We start from the raw sequence: 21493 nt of genomic DNA on the forward strand, positions 1-21493 counted from the left end.
TGGTTTCAATTGGTCTAGAATTCTGTCTTTAAATTTTAAATAGTCTAATAAAACTTCACATGTTCTGTGGCACAAATGCTCACATTGTGAGCACGTGATACCTGACTAACTAGCATATGCACCAAAACCACTGACAGGTGCCAACCTGGAATCTGCTTGTAGAATGGAGCATCCATGTCATCAGCATTGCCCCACTAGATCAAACATGAGTAAGGGAAGATTTGATCTGTTAAGTACGGGATTGATATCTGCAATCTTACAATGTGTCACCTGGAGATTAAGGAGAACTCTGGCAATTCTTACTGGGTTTGGATCTCCCAAACTCAGGATTCTTATGAAGAGGGTACATAAATCACTACCATCTCTCAAACACTGTGAGTCTTCAGCAATTACCACTGGGTATCACACTGCAATGTTGAGATAAAACAGTAAAGGGAATTGTTAGGGTCACATATTGCCTGCTTCAGTATGCATGGCTCAGCTGTGGTTGTCTGGACTAGTACTCAAGATTTTAATGGAATGATAATGAATCTATTAGTGGCATCTTAAATTTTGCTGTTAACAGTACGAGTGAGTGGTGAAAATGAATATCAAGACCTATAAGAGCACATATGGAAAATCTTCTTGACTGGAACAGAAAATTGCAGTGAGCATCAGGTTTTCATCAATGTCTGAACATTTAATTCTTGAAGCTCGGGAGAGGAGATTGCTTCTGTTTCTCTCCCTCTCTCTCATTGAAAAAAGAAAAAAGGCATTTACATCAGATAATAAGGGTTAAGGGGGTATGTAGACAATAAAAGGTTTCCATATTCCAATGAAATACAGACTGATACAGTAATCAGAGGCAAAAACTAATGTTTCTAACAAAGGAAATGTCCTTTTGCATGTACCTGTAATAAGAGCATTCCAAAGTAAGTCATCAGATTTGTCAGAAGGAAAACTCCAGTGGCGACAGGGTTGAGAGTATCATCAAACATCTGTTCTCACAAGTATGGAACTCAAATTTCCACTGCAAATTATGGCCAATACAGAATTACATTGTGCTCAGATATCACCCCATCAAACATCTGTCAAAGAGGATCTCCCTTAACCATTTCTCCTGCTAGCAGATTTCAGTGCAAATAAGATCTACAGCTCTTTCCTCATTGCCCTAGAGGTCAAAAGCAATCTTGAGCTTCCTTTTATTAGAACACAAGCTACTTGTCAGTCAGCACAGATCCAAGATCAATCTCCTAACATGTGTTACTTGTCAGTCATCAAAGATCCAAGATCAATCTCCTTTCTTCTGTCCTTTCAGATGCTGTTTAGTGAAATCTCGCAAAAGTCTTCTGCTTCATTGACCTAAAAACTGTTTAAGTAAATCTCCTGCAAACAGCAATAGAAAGAGATAAACAAGTGCATGCTCAGCAAAGCCAATAGCTGCTATGCAACCAGCTAGCTGTGTTTGAATTCAGGGAACTCTCTAGATTGTTGTGAAGCATAGCACCAGCAGAATCCTTCAGAAAGTTGAAGCAACCACTCTCAAATCCTCCAGTCTGGCCACTGTGAAAGGAGAGCAATGCTAGAGTTGGTAGTGATCTGCATTCCCTACCAGGCACTAATGGCACTAATGAAATGAGTGCAGGGAATGATTTTTTACTAGTTTTATTTCTTTATGGGCTCCTATCCTAATTGTTGGAAGTATTTCAGGAGTGATGCTTTACTTTATTGCTAGCTGAACATTTTAAGGTTGCTGGTAAACTGATGAAAATATGTTTTCATGAATAATAGACATTTCACTCTTATTTGTACTATTGATACCAAGGGCTGAGCTGTTTGTTTGAGAAATAGATATATTATTTGCCAAATTTCATTAAGAAATGAATATAGTGGAAAACAGTAGTTAATAATCCCAGTTTCTTGCAAAGGCCACTGCATGATGTGAATTCACACCACAAGTCATTTGTATTACACTCTTTTGGACACCAGAAAACTTTAGCTTGATGTGATGAGCTACAGCAAAATATGATCGATTGTGATATTATGGAATGAATGTAAGCAAACTACAACAGCATTTTTTAAAATTTTTGTGTCACCATTGTCCCAAAACACGGACATTTCAAAAACAGAGTTGTTTTAGACATTCCAGAAGATCTATGGCAAGTTCTTCTCATATGAATTTATTAAGTTGTAATCCCAAACATTTAGAAAGGTTAAGCTCTTCTGTATGTGTTATATTTTAGACATTTGCTGGGTAGAAACCTCTTAAAAGTTATGAACTGCATATAGAGTGTCTCTGAATTTTAGTAACAAGGAATTTGCTAGAAATATTTATCTTTGAATTTTAGTAACAAAGAATTGGCTAGAAACTATTTGTTAATGGCCATGAAAATATTATTAACAGCTATTTCTAAAAGAACTCTCGATTTTATATTTATTCAAACGTTTGTATCAACTGCAAACAAACCAATATATTGTAGTGGTGTCACTGCTTGATGGATTATTGGGTAGGTTCTAAAATACAGTTCTAGAGGTGCTGGGTTTGATTTCCAACTGGTTCTAAGGAGTTATCTGTCATTTACCACTAGCCTCTGTCATTGACATGTTAAGGTGAAAAATGTAAACTGCACTGTGACTGCAAGAACATGTTAAACTGTAAGCCTCAATAAAACTACCCAATTCAGTTCAAAGATCAGAGGAAATCAATGGCATACCACCTCAAATAGGATGATGACTTGTACAGCACTGTGATGTTCAAGGTCATCATTTGGTAGATAATGTTGTTACCTTTATCTGTTGTACTGACAGTACATCAATAAGTTGTCAGTATTCAGCACAATTCACGTTTATATACAGCTACCTGCAACAAATATACAGAGAATATACTACTCTGATCAATAGTTTAGTAACAGAAGTACATGATTTAAGGGTGAAAATTCCGGGGATAATCCTACAACTTGTTAAAGAAATTGGCAAACTAATTTACACAACACTAGTTCTGTGAAATTATTGGAAGTGATTATTGGATATTACAAAGAGCTATTACGTTTGTTACAGTTATATGGAACACACAAACTTCTTCTGTAGATCACATGTTGATTTCAGGTGAATTACATAGTCTTGACTGCGTGACAATTTAGTGATAATGAAGCCACAGAAGTGTAGTACTGACTGAGTTCGATATGGTTTAGATCAAAATGGAAGTAGTGTGTAACTGGTTTTCTAAATTTGTCTCTCTTATTTTAGAAACACATAGGAAGTCAGTGAGTGTCATAAAGGTGAATGAAAGGCAGATGTAACTAATAATTTATAAATGATGTTAAGATACTACACTATAATGTTAGTTTTACTGAATGAAACCAGCTCCAACTTAAAAGTTACTTTTTGCAGGTACTCAGTGCTCTTGTAAATTCTCAAAGGACATCTAAATATACAATGACAGGAGACTTACTAGCCATTGACTCAGTAATAGCAACTGAAACTCATGAAATGTTTGTGGCCATACGACAAGATGCTGGTAGTTCTATAAAAGCTGTCTTAGAATTATCTCGAACAGGTAAGGGTATAAATTTATTTCCACATCACTATTGAATGCTTTCTCTTATACTGGTAGTGAGGCAAAGAAAGTGTTAACATGTTATTCATTATGTTTGCATGTTTTTGTGTGTCACAGCTGGTGTTCTTAATTTTTTTAAAAAGAAAAAGAAAAGAGGGAGTGAGAGAAAGATAGATAGAGAAAGACTTCTTCTTCTTTCTAAAAGCATGACGCATATTGTGACATCCATCTCTTTATTTCTTCATTGACAGTCCTCGCTGTCAACATACTGCCTTGTTATACTGGCTGAAAAATAGGGGTGGGAGGGGGGTGGGGGTGGAAGCTCAGCACTGACTACTGTAAATGGTGTAGACAACAGTTGCACAATTGCGTTTCACAGTTCTTACTTTCACTGTTCACAACCTCCCAATATGACACAGTTATATGGCCAGTTAACTATTGGTAAATGTTGATAAGCCTCATTAATAAATTGCAGGCAACATCAGCATACTGCTGTAATTGTTTGCTGTTGGACATCTATGAGGAGTAAAAACCTAACCACACAGTTCACAGTTCTTGCAGAATAGTACAGTATGTGTGACATTATTTTTCAAATAAATTAAACAGACAATGTCATTAATTGTTCTAATACATGGCCTATTTGTGTTACACTTATTCCACAGTTAAGTTGATGCATTGTTGTTAATCTAACCAATACATGATTCAAGTCTGAAAACTGGCCGTGGACTGACTGTCACAGTACCAAAAATTGGTCTTTTATATATCCTCGCAATAATAGGCACTGAAACTATACATTGTTTGATGTTTAAGTTACAGAAATTACAATTAAAACATAACTCATCCAACTAACTGAATACATCAAAAAATTCCTTCTTTTTGACAGTTCTTTCTACAACAAAGGTTAGGCCTAATTATTTGTTCAAATAATGAAATGAACAGATATAATTATACAAACAATACTTTTGACAAACCTGGCAATTATTTTAGAATTAATTAAGGGCTAGCTTTGCTAATATGTTTTCGAATAGAGCCAAATAAATTCTTTAAGTATCCAAGTAGGTCTTCTTCCAATGTTTATAATTAGTACAGAATTCATATTTGTTAATAAGTCAACAATAGAATCTAAGTCAGGAAACAATTAACTGGTTTCATCCCATAATGATCTGTAGCAAACTAATTTAACTAGGAATGGTCAAAATAAATTAAGAAATTAATTTCATACACAAAACTAAGCACAACATTATATCTGGTGCTATATTCCTTAAGACTGAGGGCCAACCTTTCTCTTTTATAGAAGTGCAGATTATACTCACACATGTTAAATTGTACACACGGAAATTTTTTCCCCTGCAAGTGTTGTCTGGTGATTGTGGTTTGTCACTGTATCATACATACAGGAAACATGCTCAAAAACTGTCGCCTGCCAGCTGATTTTTCATATTTTTGAAACCTAAAACAGGTGTTCACTGCTAGGGTGACACCTTGCTCTTAAACAGCCCCCCCCCCCCCCCCTCCCCTCCAATGTTGATGAACTGAAGTGATTAGGAGAGGCAAGTACCTTGTTCTTTGTGGTGGAGGCTATACTGCAAGGCACATACATTTTTTCTTTTCTTTTCAGAAGAGCTCTGAAGCTTGATTTAGTCTTCACAGAAGAAGATTCATATTTTTTATAGTTAAAATGCAACAAATTTTTGGGCACAATTAAGTAACACTCTACTGAAATACCTTTGACTTATTATTAGTTGCTTGCACATATTCTTTTGAGAAAAAAATGTTTTCATGTTATGATTTTAGGTCGTTTTGAGATAACAGATACAGTTCGAGCTGAATCAGTTGATGCAGCTTTGACTCAGGTGCAGGAAATGCAGAGAACAGAATTCAGCAAGCAAATCTTAATTACAGAACGAGAACCCAGAATTTGCCAGGATGATTGCCCAAATGTAAGTAACTGCAGTAAGAAGTAATCAGTGATGAAATATGACATTTAATAGCTATTCCAAGGATTTAACAAGTAAAATAAGTTCACTACTGTTAAAGCAGAAACTTGCTACTAGTTTTAGGAACCTAGTGAATTTATTGCACTGCAAAGTGCGTAAATATGAATCTTTGGAAGGGTAACCAATGGTATGAGGAAAACCTGCCACACTCCACACAACAGTGTTGACAAATAAATAAAATGTTTATTACTTTGACTCTATTTTATTACTTTGACTCATCTACAAAAAGGAGAATTTACATAATATCATATACACACACCTGACATGCCTCAGTGGCCGTGATCGCTAATGCACACTGGTGCAGTGGTACTTGACGCTAAGGTAAGCCAGTTCGAATCCCGGTGGTGGAAAAAATCTTCACAGCCAGTATTTGGCCAGTTGGGGGAGGAGAGATGGTGACGTTACATTTCTGATCACTGGACTTTGTGCCAATGTCCTGTTTTAAATACCAAACCTCTCTGCAGTTTTTCATGAAGTGAGGGCACGTGACACTGTTAATGGTGATCCATCCGTAGGATGAGGACCTAAAACTTGGCAGCCTCCTTGGTGCTATTCGCGAGAAGTAGGCTATGTGCCGGCGCTGGGCTTCACACTCACCCTTCTCCCATCATCATCATCATTATTATCACTCAACACAAACATTACATTACACACACACACACACACACACACACACACACAGTATTACAAATATTATAATGGAGCATGTTGCAAATAAATAAACAAAAAAAGTACTTCTAGAATGTAACAGTGCTGGTAGGATGTGTATATCACCAGAAATGTGTAACTCAAGTAAAAGGCAGGGGAAGGGCATATTTAGTAAAGTGTAAGGAGGAAGTGTGATGAGGCACATAGGAAGGGGTAGATGACTGGGACAGAGAAAGTAGCATTTGGAGCACATTTACTAGTGGAGTGTGAGATTGGGATGGTTGAGGTACTGAATGGGATGGAGAGAATGTTTGGTCACGTGCGCATTTCAGGGACTTTTTTTTTTCTCATGGAATGATCCTAATGACACTGGTTGTAAAGCAGATCCTCAAATTGACTTCACTATTGTTAGCAGCATGTTGTGTAATTGGTTATACAGACTGTTCTTTGCCACATTTTGCATTGATCATTTCTACTGGGGGATAGCTAGTTTATGGTTCTGCCCCTAATGTGACAGTTACCCTGATCACAGATGTAATAAGAGACAGGTTATTGCATTCAGATCTATAAAGGTGATAGGGAATGTGGGGGCAAAGGTTTTGGGAAGGATGCTTCAAAGGTTGGGAAATTGGTGAAATGCCATTTTGGAAATGGAAAGAAAAGTTCTGGGGAAGATATTATAGTAGTATTTGAGAGTCCTAAAGTAACACATAATGGGTTTGAGAATTAATCTTCGCAATGTAATCTCTGAAAATGCTAGTCACAACACAAGTTAATGAACCTAGAGCAAAATATTATGTTACAGTAATTTTTTGCAGTTCTGTCAGGGAGAAATTTTAAAATTTTTCTTCTTAATATGAACATTTTTCCATTTATTCCAATTTATTTTAAGTGACTAGATTAATTTCAGTAAATACCTCAATTGACATCATTTGATGACACCCACATTCCAACTTCAAACCTACTGTAGATGATACATTTATATTTGATACAGAGTTACAGAAAGTACAAGTATACTGTTTTGTGCTGACAAGATTTCAAATTTCAGTCTGGTACAGAAATTAAGAAGTAGATCTAAATCTAATGTTATGCTTACCAGTCGCAAATCATGGAAGTGGAATAGGTACACCTGTATGGATACTGGGTTAAGCTTTAGACTGTAATGAAAATTGCTGTATTTAAATATTACATCCCAACAATGGAACTGTAAAGACATCAGCAATTCTTGCTGTAAAAGTCATGAGAGGAAAAAATTAAATTTTATCATTTAATCATTGCTATACCGAGATGGTATGCAGCATGCAGCTTTACTGTATGGTTAAGTGATGATGGCGTCCTCTTGGGTAAAATATTCCGGATGTAAAATAGTCCCCCATTTGGATCTCTGGGCGGGGACTACTCAAGAGGATGTCGTTATCAGGAGAAAGAAAACTGGCATTCTACGGATCGGAATGTGGAATGTCAGCTCCCTTAATCAGGCAGGTAGGTTAGAAAATTTAAAAAGGGAAATGGATAGGTTAAATTTAGATATAGTGGGAATTAGTGAAGTTCGGTGGCAGGAGGAACAAGACTTCTGGTCAGGTGACTACAGGGTTATAAACACAAAATCAAATAGGGGTAATGCAGGAGTAGGTTTAATAATGAATAGGAAAATAGGAATGTGGGTAAGCTACTACAGACAGCATAGTGAATGCATTATTGTGGCCAAGATAGATACGAAGCCCATGCTACTACAGTAGTACAAGTTTATATGCCAACTAGCTCTGCAGATGATGAAGAAATTGAAGAAATGTATGATGAAATAAAAGAAATTATTCAGATAGTGAAGGGTGACAAAAATTTAATAGTCATGGGTGACTGTAATTCAGTAGTAGGAAAAGGGTGAGAAGGAAACGTAGTAGGTGAATATGGATTGGGGCTAAGAAATGAAAGAGGAAGCCGCCTGGTAGAATTTTGCACAGAGCACAACTTAATCATAGCTAACACTTGGTTCAAGAATCATAAAAGAAGGCTGTATACGTGGAAGAAGCCTGCAGATACTGACAGGTTTCAGATAGATTATCTAATGGTAAGACAGAGATTTAGGAACCAGCTTTTAAATTGTAAGACATTTCCAGGGGCAGATGTGGACTCTGACCACAATCTATTGGTTATGACCTGTAGATTAAAACTGAAGAAACTGCAAAAAGATGGGAATTTAAGGAGATGGGACCTGGATAAACTGAAAGAATCAGAGGTTGTACAGAGTGACAGGGAGAGCATAAGGAAACAATTGACAGGAATGAGGGAAAGAAATACAGTAGAAGAAGAATGGATAGCTTTGAGGGATGAAGTAGTGAAGGCAGCAGAGGGTCAAATAGGTAAAAAGACAAGGGCTAGTAGAAATCCTTGGGTAACAGGAGATATATTGAATTTAATTGATGAAAGGAGAAAATATAAAAATGCAGTAAATGAAGCAGGCAAAAAGGAATACAAACGTCTCAAAAATGAGATCGACAGGAAGTGCAAAATCGTTAAGGCTAGAGGACAAATGTAAGGATGTAGAGGCTTATCTCACTAGGGGTAAGATAGATACTGCCAACAGGAAAATTAAAGAGACCTTTGGAGATAAGAGAACCACTTGCATGAACATCAAGAGCTCAGATGGAAACCCAGTTCTAAGCAAAGAAGGGAAAGCAGAAAGGTGGAAGGAGTATATAGAAGGTCTATACAAGGGCAATGTACTTGAGAACAATATTATGGAAATGGAAGAGGATGTAGATGAAGATGAAATGGGAGATATGATACTGTGTGAAGAGTTTGACAGAGCACTGAAAGACCTGAGTCGAAACAAGGCCTCCCAGAGTAGACAACATTCCATTGGAACTACTGACGGCCTTGGGAGAGCCAGTCCTGACAAAACTCTACCATCTGGTGAGCAAGATGTATGAAACAGGCGAAATACCCTCAGACTTCAAGAAGAATATAATAATTCCAATCCCAAAGAAAGCAGGTGTTGACAGATGTGAAAATTACCGAACTATCAGTTTAATAAGTCACAGCTGCAAAATACTAATGTGAATTCTTTACAGAAGAATGGAAAAACTAGTAGAAGCTGACCTTGGGGAAGATCGGTTTGGATTCCGTAGAAATGTTGGAACACGTGAGGCAATACTGACCCTACGACTCATCTTAGAAGCTAGATTAAGGAAGGGCAAACCTACATTTCTAGCATTTGTAGACTTAGAGAAAGCTTTTGACAATGTTGACTGGAATACGAAAATACAGGGAGCGAAAGGCTATTTACAATTTGTACAGAAACCAAATGGCAGTTATAAGAGTTGAGGGGCATGAAAGGGAAGCAGTGGTTGGAAAGGGAGTGAGACAGGGCTGTAGCCTATCCCCGATGTTATTCAATCTGTATATTGAGCAGGCAGTAAAGGAAACAAAAGAAAAATTCAGAATAGGTATTAAAATCCATGGAGAAGAAATAAAAACTTTGAGGTTTGCCGACAACATTGTAATTCTGTCAGAGACAGCAAAGGACTTGGAAGAGCATTTGAACAGAATGGATAGTGTCTTGAAAGGAGAATATAATGTCTGCTTGTGTCTGTGTATGTGCAGATGGATATGTGTGTGTGTGAGTGTACACCTGTCCTTTTTTCCCCCTAGGTAAGTGTTTCCGCTCCCGGGATTGGAATGACTCCTTACCCTCTCACTTAAAACCTACATCCTTTCGTCTTTCTCTCTCCTTCCCTCTTTCCTGATGCGGCAACAGTTTGTTGCGAAGCTTGAATTTTGTGTGTATGTTTGTGTTTGTTTGTGTGTCTATCGACCTGCCAGCACTTTCGTTCGGTAAGTCACATCATCTGTGTTTTTAGATATATTTTTCCCACATGGAATGTTTCCCTGTATTACATTTTTCACATTAGGTGCATTGTGCTGCCACCTACAGGCAGGTACTACATATCAGTGACCTCAGTAGTCAATAGACATCGTGAGAGAGTAGAATGGGGCGCTCCGCGGAACTCACAGTTTTGAACATGGTCAGGTGATTGGGTGTCACTTGTGTTATACTTCTGTACGTAAGATTTCCACACTCCTAAACATACCTAGGTCCACTGTTTCCAATGCGATAGTGAAGTGGAAACGTGACGGCACATACAGCACAAAAGTGTACAGGCCTACCTAGTCTGTTGAATGACAGAGACCGTGGACATTTTGAAGAGGGTCGTAAGGTGTAATAGGCAGACACCTATCCAGACCATCACACAGGAATTCCAAACTGCATCAGAATACACTGCAAGTACTAGGGCAGCTAGGTGGTAGGTGAGAAAACTTGGATTTCATGGTCAAGCAGCTGCTCATAAGCAACACATCATGACAGTAAATGCCAAACGACACCTCACTTGGTGTAAGGAGCGTAACCATTGGACGTTTGAACAGTGGAAAAATGTTGTGTGGAGTGACAAATCATGGTACACAATGTGGACGATCTGGTGTCAGAGTGTGGGCATGGCGAATGCCCAGTGAACCTCATCTGTCAGCGTGTGTAGTGCCAACAGTAAAATTCAGAGGCAGTGGTGTTATGTTTTTCATGGAGGGGGCATGCACCCCTTGTTGTTTTGCATGTCACTATCACAGCACAGGCCTACATTGATGTTTTAAGCACCTTCTTGCTTCCCACTGTTGAAGAGCAATTCGGGGATGGCAATTGCATCTTTCAACAAGATCGAGCACTTTTTCATAATGCACGGCCTGTGGTGGAGTGGTTACATGACAATAACATCTCTGTAATGGACTGGCCTTGACAGAGTCCTGACCTGAATCCTATAGAACACCTTTGGGATGTTTTGCAACACCGACTTTGTGCCAGGCCTCACCAACCAACATAGATACCTCTCCTCAGTGCAGCACTCCAAGAAGAATGGGCTACCATTCTCCAAGAAACCTTCCAGAACATGATTGAACATATGCCCGTGTGAGTGAAAGCTGTCATCAAGGCTAAGGGTGGGCCAACACCATATTGAATTCCACCATTACCGATGGAGGGCACTACGAACTTTTAAGTCATTTTCAGCCAGCTGTCCGGATATTTTAGATCATATAGTGTATCAAACACAAATGTGCAAGTGAACTTTTAAATAATGACAAATTGCTGGTCTTCAGGGCCCAAAATTTTTCTAAGTTTCTAATGCTCTGTGATTTAAGAAATTCAGCACACTCTCACACATAACATAATTCATCTTACATGAAAGGAAATTGACTTTGAAAGTGACACTTCTCAAACCAACATTTGCAATATTTTCCCATGACCTGTTAGAAATAGGTTCATTTGAACAGCTGCCAGAGAGCCCCAGAAAACCGGCATTACTATGCATGCACAGCTATAATGACACAGGAAGCCCATATTTGGTGTTTGATCTGTTCGTTTGCCTTTTGTCACATTTCTGTTTGGAATTTCACGGGTACTGAGGCATCACCTGACCATGTGTAGCACTGCAGCATGTTGTTTGGAGAGGACGCATGGACCTATTATATTTAGGGCAATTGTTTTATCATATTTTGTCCAGATAAGGAACGCAAAATAAGAAAGCAGCCCTTGGCATTATATTCATTTCAAAACTAGACTTCACAATGCAAAGTGCCCTAATATTTTGTTATGTGATGACATTCACATAATTTTTTTATTTGTACTCTGCAATACTGTTATCTAGCATTTCCAATCAGGTTTACATCCACACAGCACTGCAAAAAACTAGTAAGAACAAATACAAATTTTCTTGCAAAAATTTAAAAAAGTAAACTGTTGTTTGTATATGACAGAACTGAGTCAATAAGTATTTGGTGACTTTTTCAAATTAACGACATTCCTCTGCAGTCAAGTAACTACAACTGGCAGTTTGCATTCTACTCCAGGAGAAAACATAAGTTACAATGATAAAACACGATGTGCTGCCAGTCTATAATTTGCAGAAGAATGGCGTTCTGTAAATTTAAGGTGTAAGTAACACAAATTAAGAAATAAAGTCAAGCCTAGAGGAGGTACCAGACATGTGTTGAAACATGCCTTGCGATCAGAAACATTGTATTTCATGGAAGGTGGCTTTATAAAATTTTGCTGCAGCTGTCAATGTATTTCGATAAAAAACATTTTATTTGGTTCTACTTCCCAAATTTGCTACTTAGTCATCTTCAAGTGAACATTTACTTATGCTCATACATATATAGCATTACCAGATCTTAAATTATATCACAAAAGAAACAGGACACCAGTATACTTCAAAATCATTGGAATTTTATCAACCATACAAAAATGCATAATTCAGCTTAAAGTGCGCATTCATATGTCCAGATTCACACTGAAGTAGGCCCCTACCTTTCCAATGTGGTTCTTGGGATTGCAAATTTCCTTGGAGTACCAGTACCGTATTATCTCATGTTTGGTTCTTTATTATGGCATTATGTCAAGTGTGCCAGAAGGTGAAAATGTGCACTTCAAATTCATTGAAGAGTTGAAATTAGCCAATAGTGCAGAATGAATTACTTAATTTCAAGTAAATTGGCTGTCTCAATGGAATAGATTAATAAAAGCCAAATTTCTTTAGCAAACTTACAAAAATAACTTCACTGCTCTGCACAATGATTAATGCTTGACTGCTAATAATTTGGTCAAAAAATAAAATCAAAAAACTGAAACTAACAACATGTCTTAGTCTACCATAATTATACGACTGCATTTTAACTTACTTGATAGCTCAAGGCCACAGAAATTTGTTTTGTTTTTATTTGATCTGAGAGCTGTAAACAAAGATAAAAATAGCAAAATTATGACACTTAAACACAGTTCATGTGGAGACTACCCCCACTCCCCCTTACCCACACACACACACACACACACACACACACACACACACACACACACACACACACACACACAACAGCTCAGACTGCTCTGTGCATGCGCAAATCTGGCAGCTTGGGTGCCCCAGAAATTTTTTTTCTGGCTAGTATCAGGCTGCTTGCTGCTTATACAGCTAACAACCACACTTCAAGTAGCCAGAAATGGGAGAAAGCTCTGCTCATATGCGGCTTCAGCTCTGTGAATGCACATGGGTCTACTGACAACTGATCAAACAAAACTAATGTAAACAGTTGTGTAATCATGCTCATCGAAAGCAGTTTGTTGCTACGAAGTATTGCATAGTTTTTGTCCTAATGGCTTTAACACATTTTGCTATAAGCAGGCACTTCTGTCTGCACTATATTTTGTTGTAAATGCAATTTAAGTTTCATTTTGGTGCTTTTCTTTTGTTTATGTTTCATTGCTGCAGTAATAGTCTGCAGTAGTGGGCGAAAGTAGAATTCTTTGTTAGATTAACATTTCTTGACAATCAAAATTACAAAAATTTAGCTGAAAATTAAAGCAATGAAAAATTCCCAGAATACTAAAAAATTCCGGTTTTTTTTTTTTTCTTTTTCTTTTTTTTTTTTTATGTAAAAATTTCCAAGTTTTCCCAGGATTTCCTAGTTGTCCTGGAGTGTATACACCCTACGTGATGTTGTTTGTGGCCAATGATAAAAACATAATTAATATTGCAGAACACAATATAGTGAATACAGTTAATCCAAAACATTTAACCTCTGCACACTGTGAGACTGAAAGCCACCTGGTGATGTTGCAGGCATGTAACATGATAAGGAATGAATATAAGCATAACAGTGATGAATTGGGAATTATTCTGGTGAAGATAAGGGCCACAAATGGAGAAATCACTGACATGAGCAACTTTGACAAAAGGAAGATCATGGCCTGGTTCCTGGGAAAGAGCATTTCAGAAATACCAAAGTTGGTTGGCTGTTCACATGCTACTGTCTTAAGCATCTAGGGGAAGAGGGTGAAGGGCAGAGAAACCATGTGGAGGTAGCGAGGTGCTGGACTTCCACATCTCATCACAGAATGTGGAAGTCAGGGGTTTGGCAAGTCTGAACAGGAAGATATGCGGTGGTCTGTGCCAGTTCTAATAGCGAGGTGCAATGCTGAAGAAGTGTTGTGGAGCACATGATTTACTGCACATTGTTGAACATGTGGCTCTACAGCAGATGACATCTGTATCCTCATGCTGAACCAATGACATAGTTAGTTATTATTGCAAAGGGCATAGGATCATTGAGATTGGACTGCAGATCAATGAAAATGTGTCACCTAGTTACTATCATGTGGACAAATGGCTCACTTGGGCTACCATCGGACTTGTACTACTATTTGAAGGCACTTTCATAGCTGTGGGCTACGCAAACAATATGGCGAATTACCTGCATCCAAACATGCTTGCTGTCTTCCCCAAAGGGTCTGGTATCTTACAGCAGGATAACTGTCCATGTCACAAGGACAGAAGGCTACAGTGGTTTAAAGAGCATGGAAGTGAACTCACATCTGTCTTGGCCACGTAACTGACACCACAAGTAAACTGTAAGGAAAAGTACAGTACATTATACATGACAAATTAACCTCAAGAAACTTTTTTCTCCTCTCCCTGCTGGGGTTTCATCATGTACACAATGTAGTCACATTAATGTGACCACCACCTGTGTTCTATATCAACATGCTGATGGCTGGTGGCAACTCTAGCAGTGGAAAGTATATACGAGGTGGAATCCAGAATTTTCGGGACTGACTGGTGCTGCCATCTGGAAAATAGGAGTAGTAGATATTTGCACCACTAGGTGGCGAGAGCTGCAAATCTGATGAGTCAGTGTGCGGAGTGGCATTCAGCTGGGCGGACGTGTTGTGTGTCCACAGTGATTTCCGTAATACTCTGTGTTTGGTGTGTGATGATTTTACAATGGATCCACAAACAGAACAGCATGTGTGTATCAAATTCTGTGCGAATCTCGGGAAAAGTGCTACAGAGACCCTTGCAATGATTCAACTGGATTTACAGTTATGACCCAGAGACAAAGCAACAATCGTCCCAGTGGAAGAACCCGGGTTCTCCAAGACAAAAAAAGTGGAGCCGGTGAAGAGCAAAGTGAAGAGCATGATCATCATTTTCTTTGAAACCAAGGGAATTGTGCACAAAGAATTTGCCCCACCCAACCAAACATTGAATTCCGCTTACTCCTTTGATGTTTTGCGACGGTTCCATAAAAAGGTGATGCGACGACGGCTCAAACTTTGGTGTCAAGGGAACTGGCTGCTGCATCATGACAACGTGCCCTGCCACATGTCCTTGCTCACCACGACCTTTTTGGCAAAAAACAACATGGCGATTGTACCCTACCCACCAGATTTCGCACTTTGCGACTTCACACTACTTCCAAAACTGAAACTTAAGTTGAAAGGCCATCGGTTCGACACTCTAGAGAGGATTCAAGAAGCATTGCTGGCGGTGATAAATGCCCTCAAAGAACAGGATGTCCAGAAAACATTTGACCAGTGGCAGAAGAGCTGGGACTGGTGTGTTCGAGCGAATGGGAACTACTTCGAGGGTGATGGTGACCATTAATCCAAAGGTAAGGTTTTCAACAGAGGTCAGCACCAGTCTCAAAAATTTTGGATAGCACCTTGTATAGTGGGTTCAGGGAACACAGAAAACAATTCAGTTATTGTCATAATGCAGAAATGGAGTGATTTATATGATGTCCAAAAGGGCATAATCACTGGCCTTACGGCCGAGGGTGGAAGAATTTCCAAATTGGCTAAATCTGTAAACTGCTTGTGTACCATTGTGGTTAAAGTATACAGTGCATGGCAAAATGACACTATCCAAAACTGGCAACAATGCACCTGTGGTGTACCAGGGCCATAGATGACAGGGTTGAATTACAGGTGCAGAGATGTTTATGGATGAATAAACATGCAACTGTTGAGTAACTGACTGGCCAGATGAATAAAGGGGCTACGAGCAGTGTCTGCTCAATAAGAATTCAGCGAACATTGCTGCTGCTGACTGCTATTCATTGGTGACAAAGGTTTGAATTTGCATGCCATTACTGCAACTGATCATCCACTGAGTGGCGACCAGTGGCCTTTTCAGATGAATCATGTTTTATGCTTCATCACTGTGAAATGTCTGAAAGCAAACACCCAGCAACAATCATTGGAAGGGTCCAGGATAGAGGAGGGAGTGTTATGGTCTGTGAAATGTTTTCATGACATTCTCTGAGTGACCTTGTCATTCCTGGAAGCTACAGCAGATCAACACATGTATGCACCTATCTTTGGGGACTGTGTCCATCCCTACATACAGATTGTCTCTCTTTGGCAGCGTGGCACCTACCAGCAGCACAGTGCAACATGTACACAGCTTACAGTGTATGTCCATGGTTCAAAGAGTATGAGGATGAGTTTTCTGTACTCCTCTGGCCACCAAACTCTCCACATTTAAACTCAATCAAAAATCTGCGGGACCACTTTGATCAGGCCATTCGTACCACAGATCTGCAATGCAAAAGAGGGCTATTCAGGCTTTTAACAGGTGGTCACACTAATGTTCCACAAAATGTGAGAGATTTTTAGTTAATTTACTTTGGCACATTGCTGTGGTAAACAGTAATTTACAGGCTGATGCCAATAATTTGCCTTCAGAACATCTTGTATGGTTAAAAATAATTTCGTTGTTATTAAACTTGTGCAAAACATAGTAAATGCAATCCCATTCTAATTACAGAGCTCCTCAGGAGACCATTATTGTACATGAGTCTGTGGATATGTTTTAGGCCTCTCACCAGAATATTTTTTTCATCAGCAAACATCTTCGTTTTCGAAGTCCTCCAATGTCTTTGGTAAATCATTTTTATTGCAGCTTATGGGCACCCAGTAAATAATTTATTCAGATCAAGAACAAAATATTAAATATTGCAAGGTACCATACACTGACAAGCCAAAACATTATGATCACTGCCCACCACAATGTTGGATGCTGTCTGGTGGCATTGTGAGCACGCGATGCAGTAATAAAAGTAAGTAAGTGGAGCAGACACAGATGGAGGATCACCCTAGCAAAGATATGGGCTGCAAATGAGGAAAAGCATTGAGATAAGTGACTTTGACAGAGGGTAGATTTTTGCTACACAGAGCCTGTGAATGAGTATATCAAAAACAGCTAAGCTGGTTGAATGTTCATTTTCTACTGTCGTGAGCATCTACAGAAAGAAGTAAGACAGTGAAACCACTACTAGGTGCTAAATGTTTGGACATCCATGCCTTCACAGAATGTGGGGTTTGGAGGCTAGTCTGCAATGTAAAGTAGAATAGATGGTAATCTGTGACAACTCTGCTGAAAGAGCAAAATGCTGGTGTATGCACAAGTGGTTTGGAGCACACTGTTCATTGTATATTGTTGAATATGGAGCTCCGCAGCAGACCTCCCCTATGTGTTCACATGTCGACCCAACATCATCATCAATTACGACTGCAATGAGCATGGGACTATCAGGATTTGACCGTCAATCAATGGAAATGTGTTGTCTCTTACGGTGTATCACATTTTTGCTACACTACATCACTGGTCATCTCTACAATCCCATAATAGAGGAGAATGGTGGCTCAAAAAGTGCAGCATGATGTATGGAGGCTGGTGGGAACAGTATTATGCTGTGCTTGCGTGCGACCTGTGGTAGTAGTCAAAGGCAAACTGACAGCTGTGAACCACCTGCACCCCTTTATGCTTGATGTCTCCCTAACAGCAGTGTCATCTTTCAGTGGTATAACTGTCCATATCTTGAAGCCAGAACCATGGTGCAGTGGTTTGAGGAGCATTATGGTGAACTCGTGTTGATGTCTCAGTGACCAAATTTGCCCGACGTAAATCCTATGGAACCCATCTAGGTGACTATTGGGGCCATCAATATGTACGCAAATCAGGGGCCCTATTATTTGCATGACCTGTGAATAAAAATCTAATGTCACATACCTCCACAAATCCACCAGCAAACTGTTGGATCTCTGATATGCAGAATCAGTGATGTATTTTGTTCCAAACATGGACAAGCAAGCTATTAAGCAGGTGGTCATAGTGTTGTGGTGTATTTAATTTTCCCCACTTACTATTAAATTTTTGCCTGTTCTATCATTAGCTAATGTGGCATTATTTTCTGTTGTTAAGATAAAAAGATGAAAGACTGCTCATGCGGGAGGATGCATTTAATGCCATAAAGTTTTAGTTTCCCCAGAAGAATTTTGTGATATAAGCAAAGGCCTTTGTGGAGTCACAGACAGATATAGCAGGGTAACTTTCTTGCTTGATTCTGTCAGAACGGAGTTTGTAATATGACATATTGCAGAGAATCCTTTGCAGTAGTGATACGGAGCTATCATTAAAACATTGTCAAAATATTGCAGTTTCACTTAAAATGTGAAGAGTTCTTCAAAACATTTCCCAAAATTTGCTAAGGGAAATGAATGTTAGGTACTGGCAGGCTACTTTCACCTTGATAAATGCCAGTTTATGAAGTGAGTGGTATGTATATATTCCAATTAATAAAACATTACAACAACAATCAAATTAAGGACATCTCTGCACGTACATCAACATCTACATTTACATCTAAACTCTGCCAACCACTGTGAAGTGTACAGCAAAGGATACTTCCCATTGTACCATGTGGTTGGATTTCTTCCCATTCCATTTAAGGTATGGAGTGTGGTTAGAATGAGTATTCCAGTGCCTCTGTGAGTGCTGTAATCAGTCTAATATTGTTAATACAGTTCACATTGGAACAATGCATATGGAGCTCAGTAAATAATGCATCTTGAAGCTTTGAAAGCAGGCTTTCTCGGAATAGTTGAAGGTTGTCCTCAAGCATCCACCAGTTCTGATTTTTTAGAATTTCCATGATGCACCCCATGGCTCAAAGAAACTAGTGTTCATTCATTCTATCCCTGTTTGAAAACATACATTATCCCTTTTAGTCCTTTCTGATGTGGTTACCACACACTTGAGCGATATTCTAGGTGCACAAGTGATTTTTAAGTAGTCTCCTTTGCAGACTGACTACATTCTCCCAGTATCCTGCCTATTAATTTGAAGTTAGTTTTAGTCACCTCAGGGATATCTGTCATTCATGTCTGATCTCTGAAGTTATTTTTTTTTTCCTTTCTGTTTTTCCATTGCCATGCTTTTTATGGTATTTTACTTGGAGAAGATATTTGAAAATGCCCATTATTCTGGTTTGCAAATTGCAGTTTTTCTGTTTAAATTATCAAGATTTATTTTTGTTCCCAGTTGCCATTACGTTTTGCTGTGTTTCATAAACATTATTAGTCAAAACTTGAGCATTTTAAGTATGATCAGAATCTATCTTACATAACCCAAAATAAGTGAAATAAAAGGAAACTAGTTCCTTTCAGCAGTCATTTAAAAAATTTACACTGCTGTGTCCCTGCCAGGTACGGTACAGCAACAGCATCAGAGGATGCCGTATAACAGGCTGTCTCAGTGTGGTGACACGAACAGTGTGGTCAGTCACTTCATACCAGGGACTATTTTATGCTTGCCTTCACTGGAAGTGAAAGCTTAGTATATATTGATGTGCCTCATTGCAATAAATGATTATTGTTTCTCATGTGTTGTCTAATGATTTTGTTGTAGAGATATTGTCCAGCGAAGAGTTCGTAGCAAGCGTACAAGCAGGCCACTTCCACTTAGCTGTGGTTAAATGTGGCAGGAGGTTTGCTTCCTGCTACCTATTGTTGGGCTCCTTGGATGAACAAAACATACACAAATTTAGTATTTATTCTATAAACTACTTTCTGAATATGGGGGAAAAGTAATGAATTTGCAGCCAATCGATCTCCTCATACCTTTATTTAATATTTCAGTCACCTAAAAATTTTTCACCAATAACCACTGAACATAACAGATTTAAATGTGAAGATCAATCCTATAGTTTTTAAACTGAAAACTTTAAAGTCCTAGATATTGCATGTATATTGTTACTGATCACTTTATTTCATGTATAGATGGTATTGTTTTATTACTAGTTACAGTCTATAAACAAGAGCATCTTGAGATAGTAACAATGCTAATGCAACATTTGAAATCTTCAAAGTTCTGTGCAGCACTATTACAGTGTAATTTAGATGTGCTACACAATTTTTTGCATGATATGGATGTCATGCACAGCTTTGAATCTTTAATATCTTGCTAACAGTGCAATTAATATTTGAAGATGTTCAAGTTTAATGGATGAAACTAGTGCCACAGCAAATAATACACAATCTGCGGCAGTTTATATGCATATTAATTTCTTACAGCCACTGTGTCCTGTGAATGTAATGCCTACAACTACTAAATTTATCACTGAAATATATGTTTTGTCAGCAAACTCAAAATAATGACAAGTTATTTCGATTTTGCATGTCCTCATAATTTTTAATACCTTCATTTGTTTGCTAGCTTCATACAGTGTTAAAGGAAAATAAGAAATTTCTGAAGAAGGATAACCTTGGCACAGTTCGTTCAGCCACTGCTTTCCTCAAGCTGCTAATGGTAGTAAGGGAATCAAAGAAAGAAGACCTCTACAAAATATTAAAATACACAAAGAATGAAGAAACAGTGTGAGTGTTAGCATACCATTTTTTACCTTGATACTATACAGTTGATTCATTTCTTAAAAGTGGACTTTTTCTTAAGTTCTTTAAAAGCATGGAGAAGAAACCGTGTTCTTATGGAAATTTCGGTGGAATCAATGGAAATAGGACTAATGGAAATATTCATTAAAAGTGGGATTTTCTAAAAAGTGGGTTCGTTAATTCTATATCTACTTCACTGTCATGACTGCTGTTTTAACACAAATCTACTTCTAGACTGGAGTGAGTAGTTAAGCCAATCTTTGTGGCTCTTTAATTAGGTCATGTTAAATTACATTGTTTACATAACACTCACCAATAACATTAGAAAATGTACAATCATAATTAAAATGCTGTTCATAAATACATACACATTAACCAGAATGTCACAGCTGAGTGAGCTTACAATGTTCATATTATCACATTTAACATCAACATTCATCAAAGTACAGATTTAATTGAATTTATACTACAATATTTGTGCTCAGCTAAATAATGGTTTTAAGCCAGTTTGAAATGATCCTCCCTAGTGTTTTATACTTCATTAGTAATGTGAAGTGAAACTACCAAGGACTTTAAGAAGAATCTTATTCATTGTATTCTTCTTAATTAGTCACTATTTTCAGTGTTGATATGGTAAAAATTTCAGTTAATTTTTTGTTATGCTACTAATGATAGACATGTAAGTTTGGTATAAAATCAATATGATAATCATAACCCAGATACTTGGTTATAGTTAGTAACAGTTGTAATATACTT

At 38.2% G+C, this 21493-nt stretch overlaps 1 protein-coding gene across 5 annotated transcripts in view; it reads left to right on the forward strand.

Annotated features, from left to right (window-relative positions):
• LOC124775050 (microsomal triacylglycerol transfer protein) overlaps positions 1–21493 on the forward strand; it is a 202414-nt gene that overhangs the window by 148622 nt on the left and 32299 nt on the right. For all 5 annotated transcript variants that reach the window (XM_047249839.1, XM_047249837.1, XM_047249838.1 and 2 more), the window contains 3 exons: positions 3370–3535; positions 5330–5475; positions 20562–20722. In XM_047249839.1, the coding sequence (XP_047105795.1) occupies positions 3370–3535; positions 5330–5475; positions 20562–20722 (473 nt within the window). The remainder of the gene's footprint in view (positions 1–3369; positions 3536–5329; positions 5476–20561; positions 20723–21493) is intronic.

Source organism: Schistocerca piceifrons, chromosome 2 (genome assembly GCF_021461385.2).
Source record: "Schistocerca piceifrons isolate TAMUIC-IGC-003096 chromosome 2, iqSchPice1.1, whole genome shotgun sequence".
NCBI lineage: Eukaryota > Metazoa > Arthropoda > Insecta > Orthoptera > Acrididae > Schistocerca > Schistocerca piceifrons.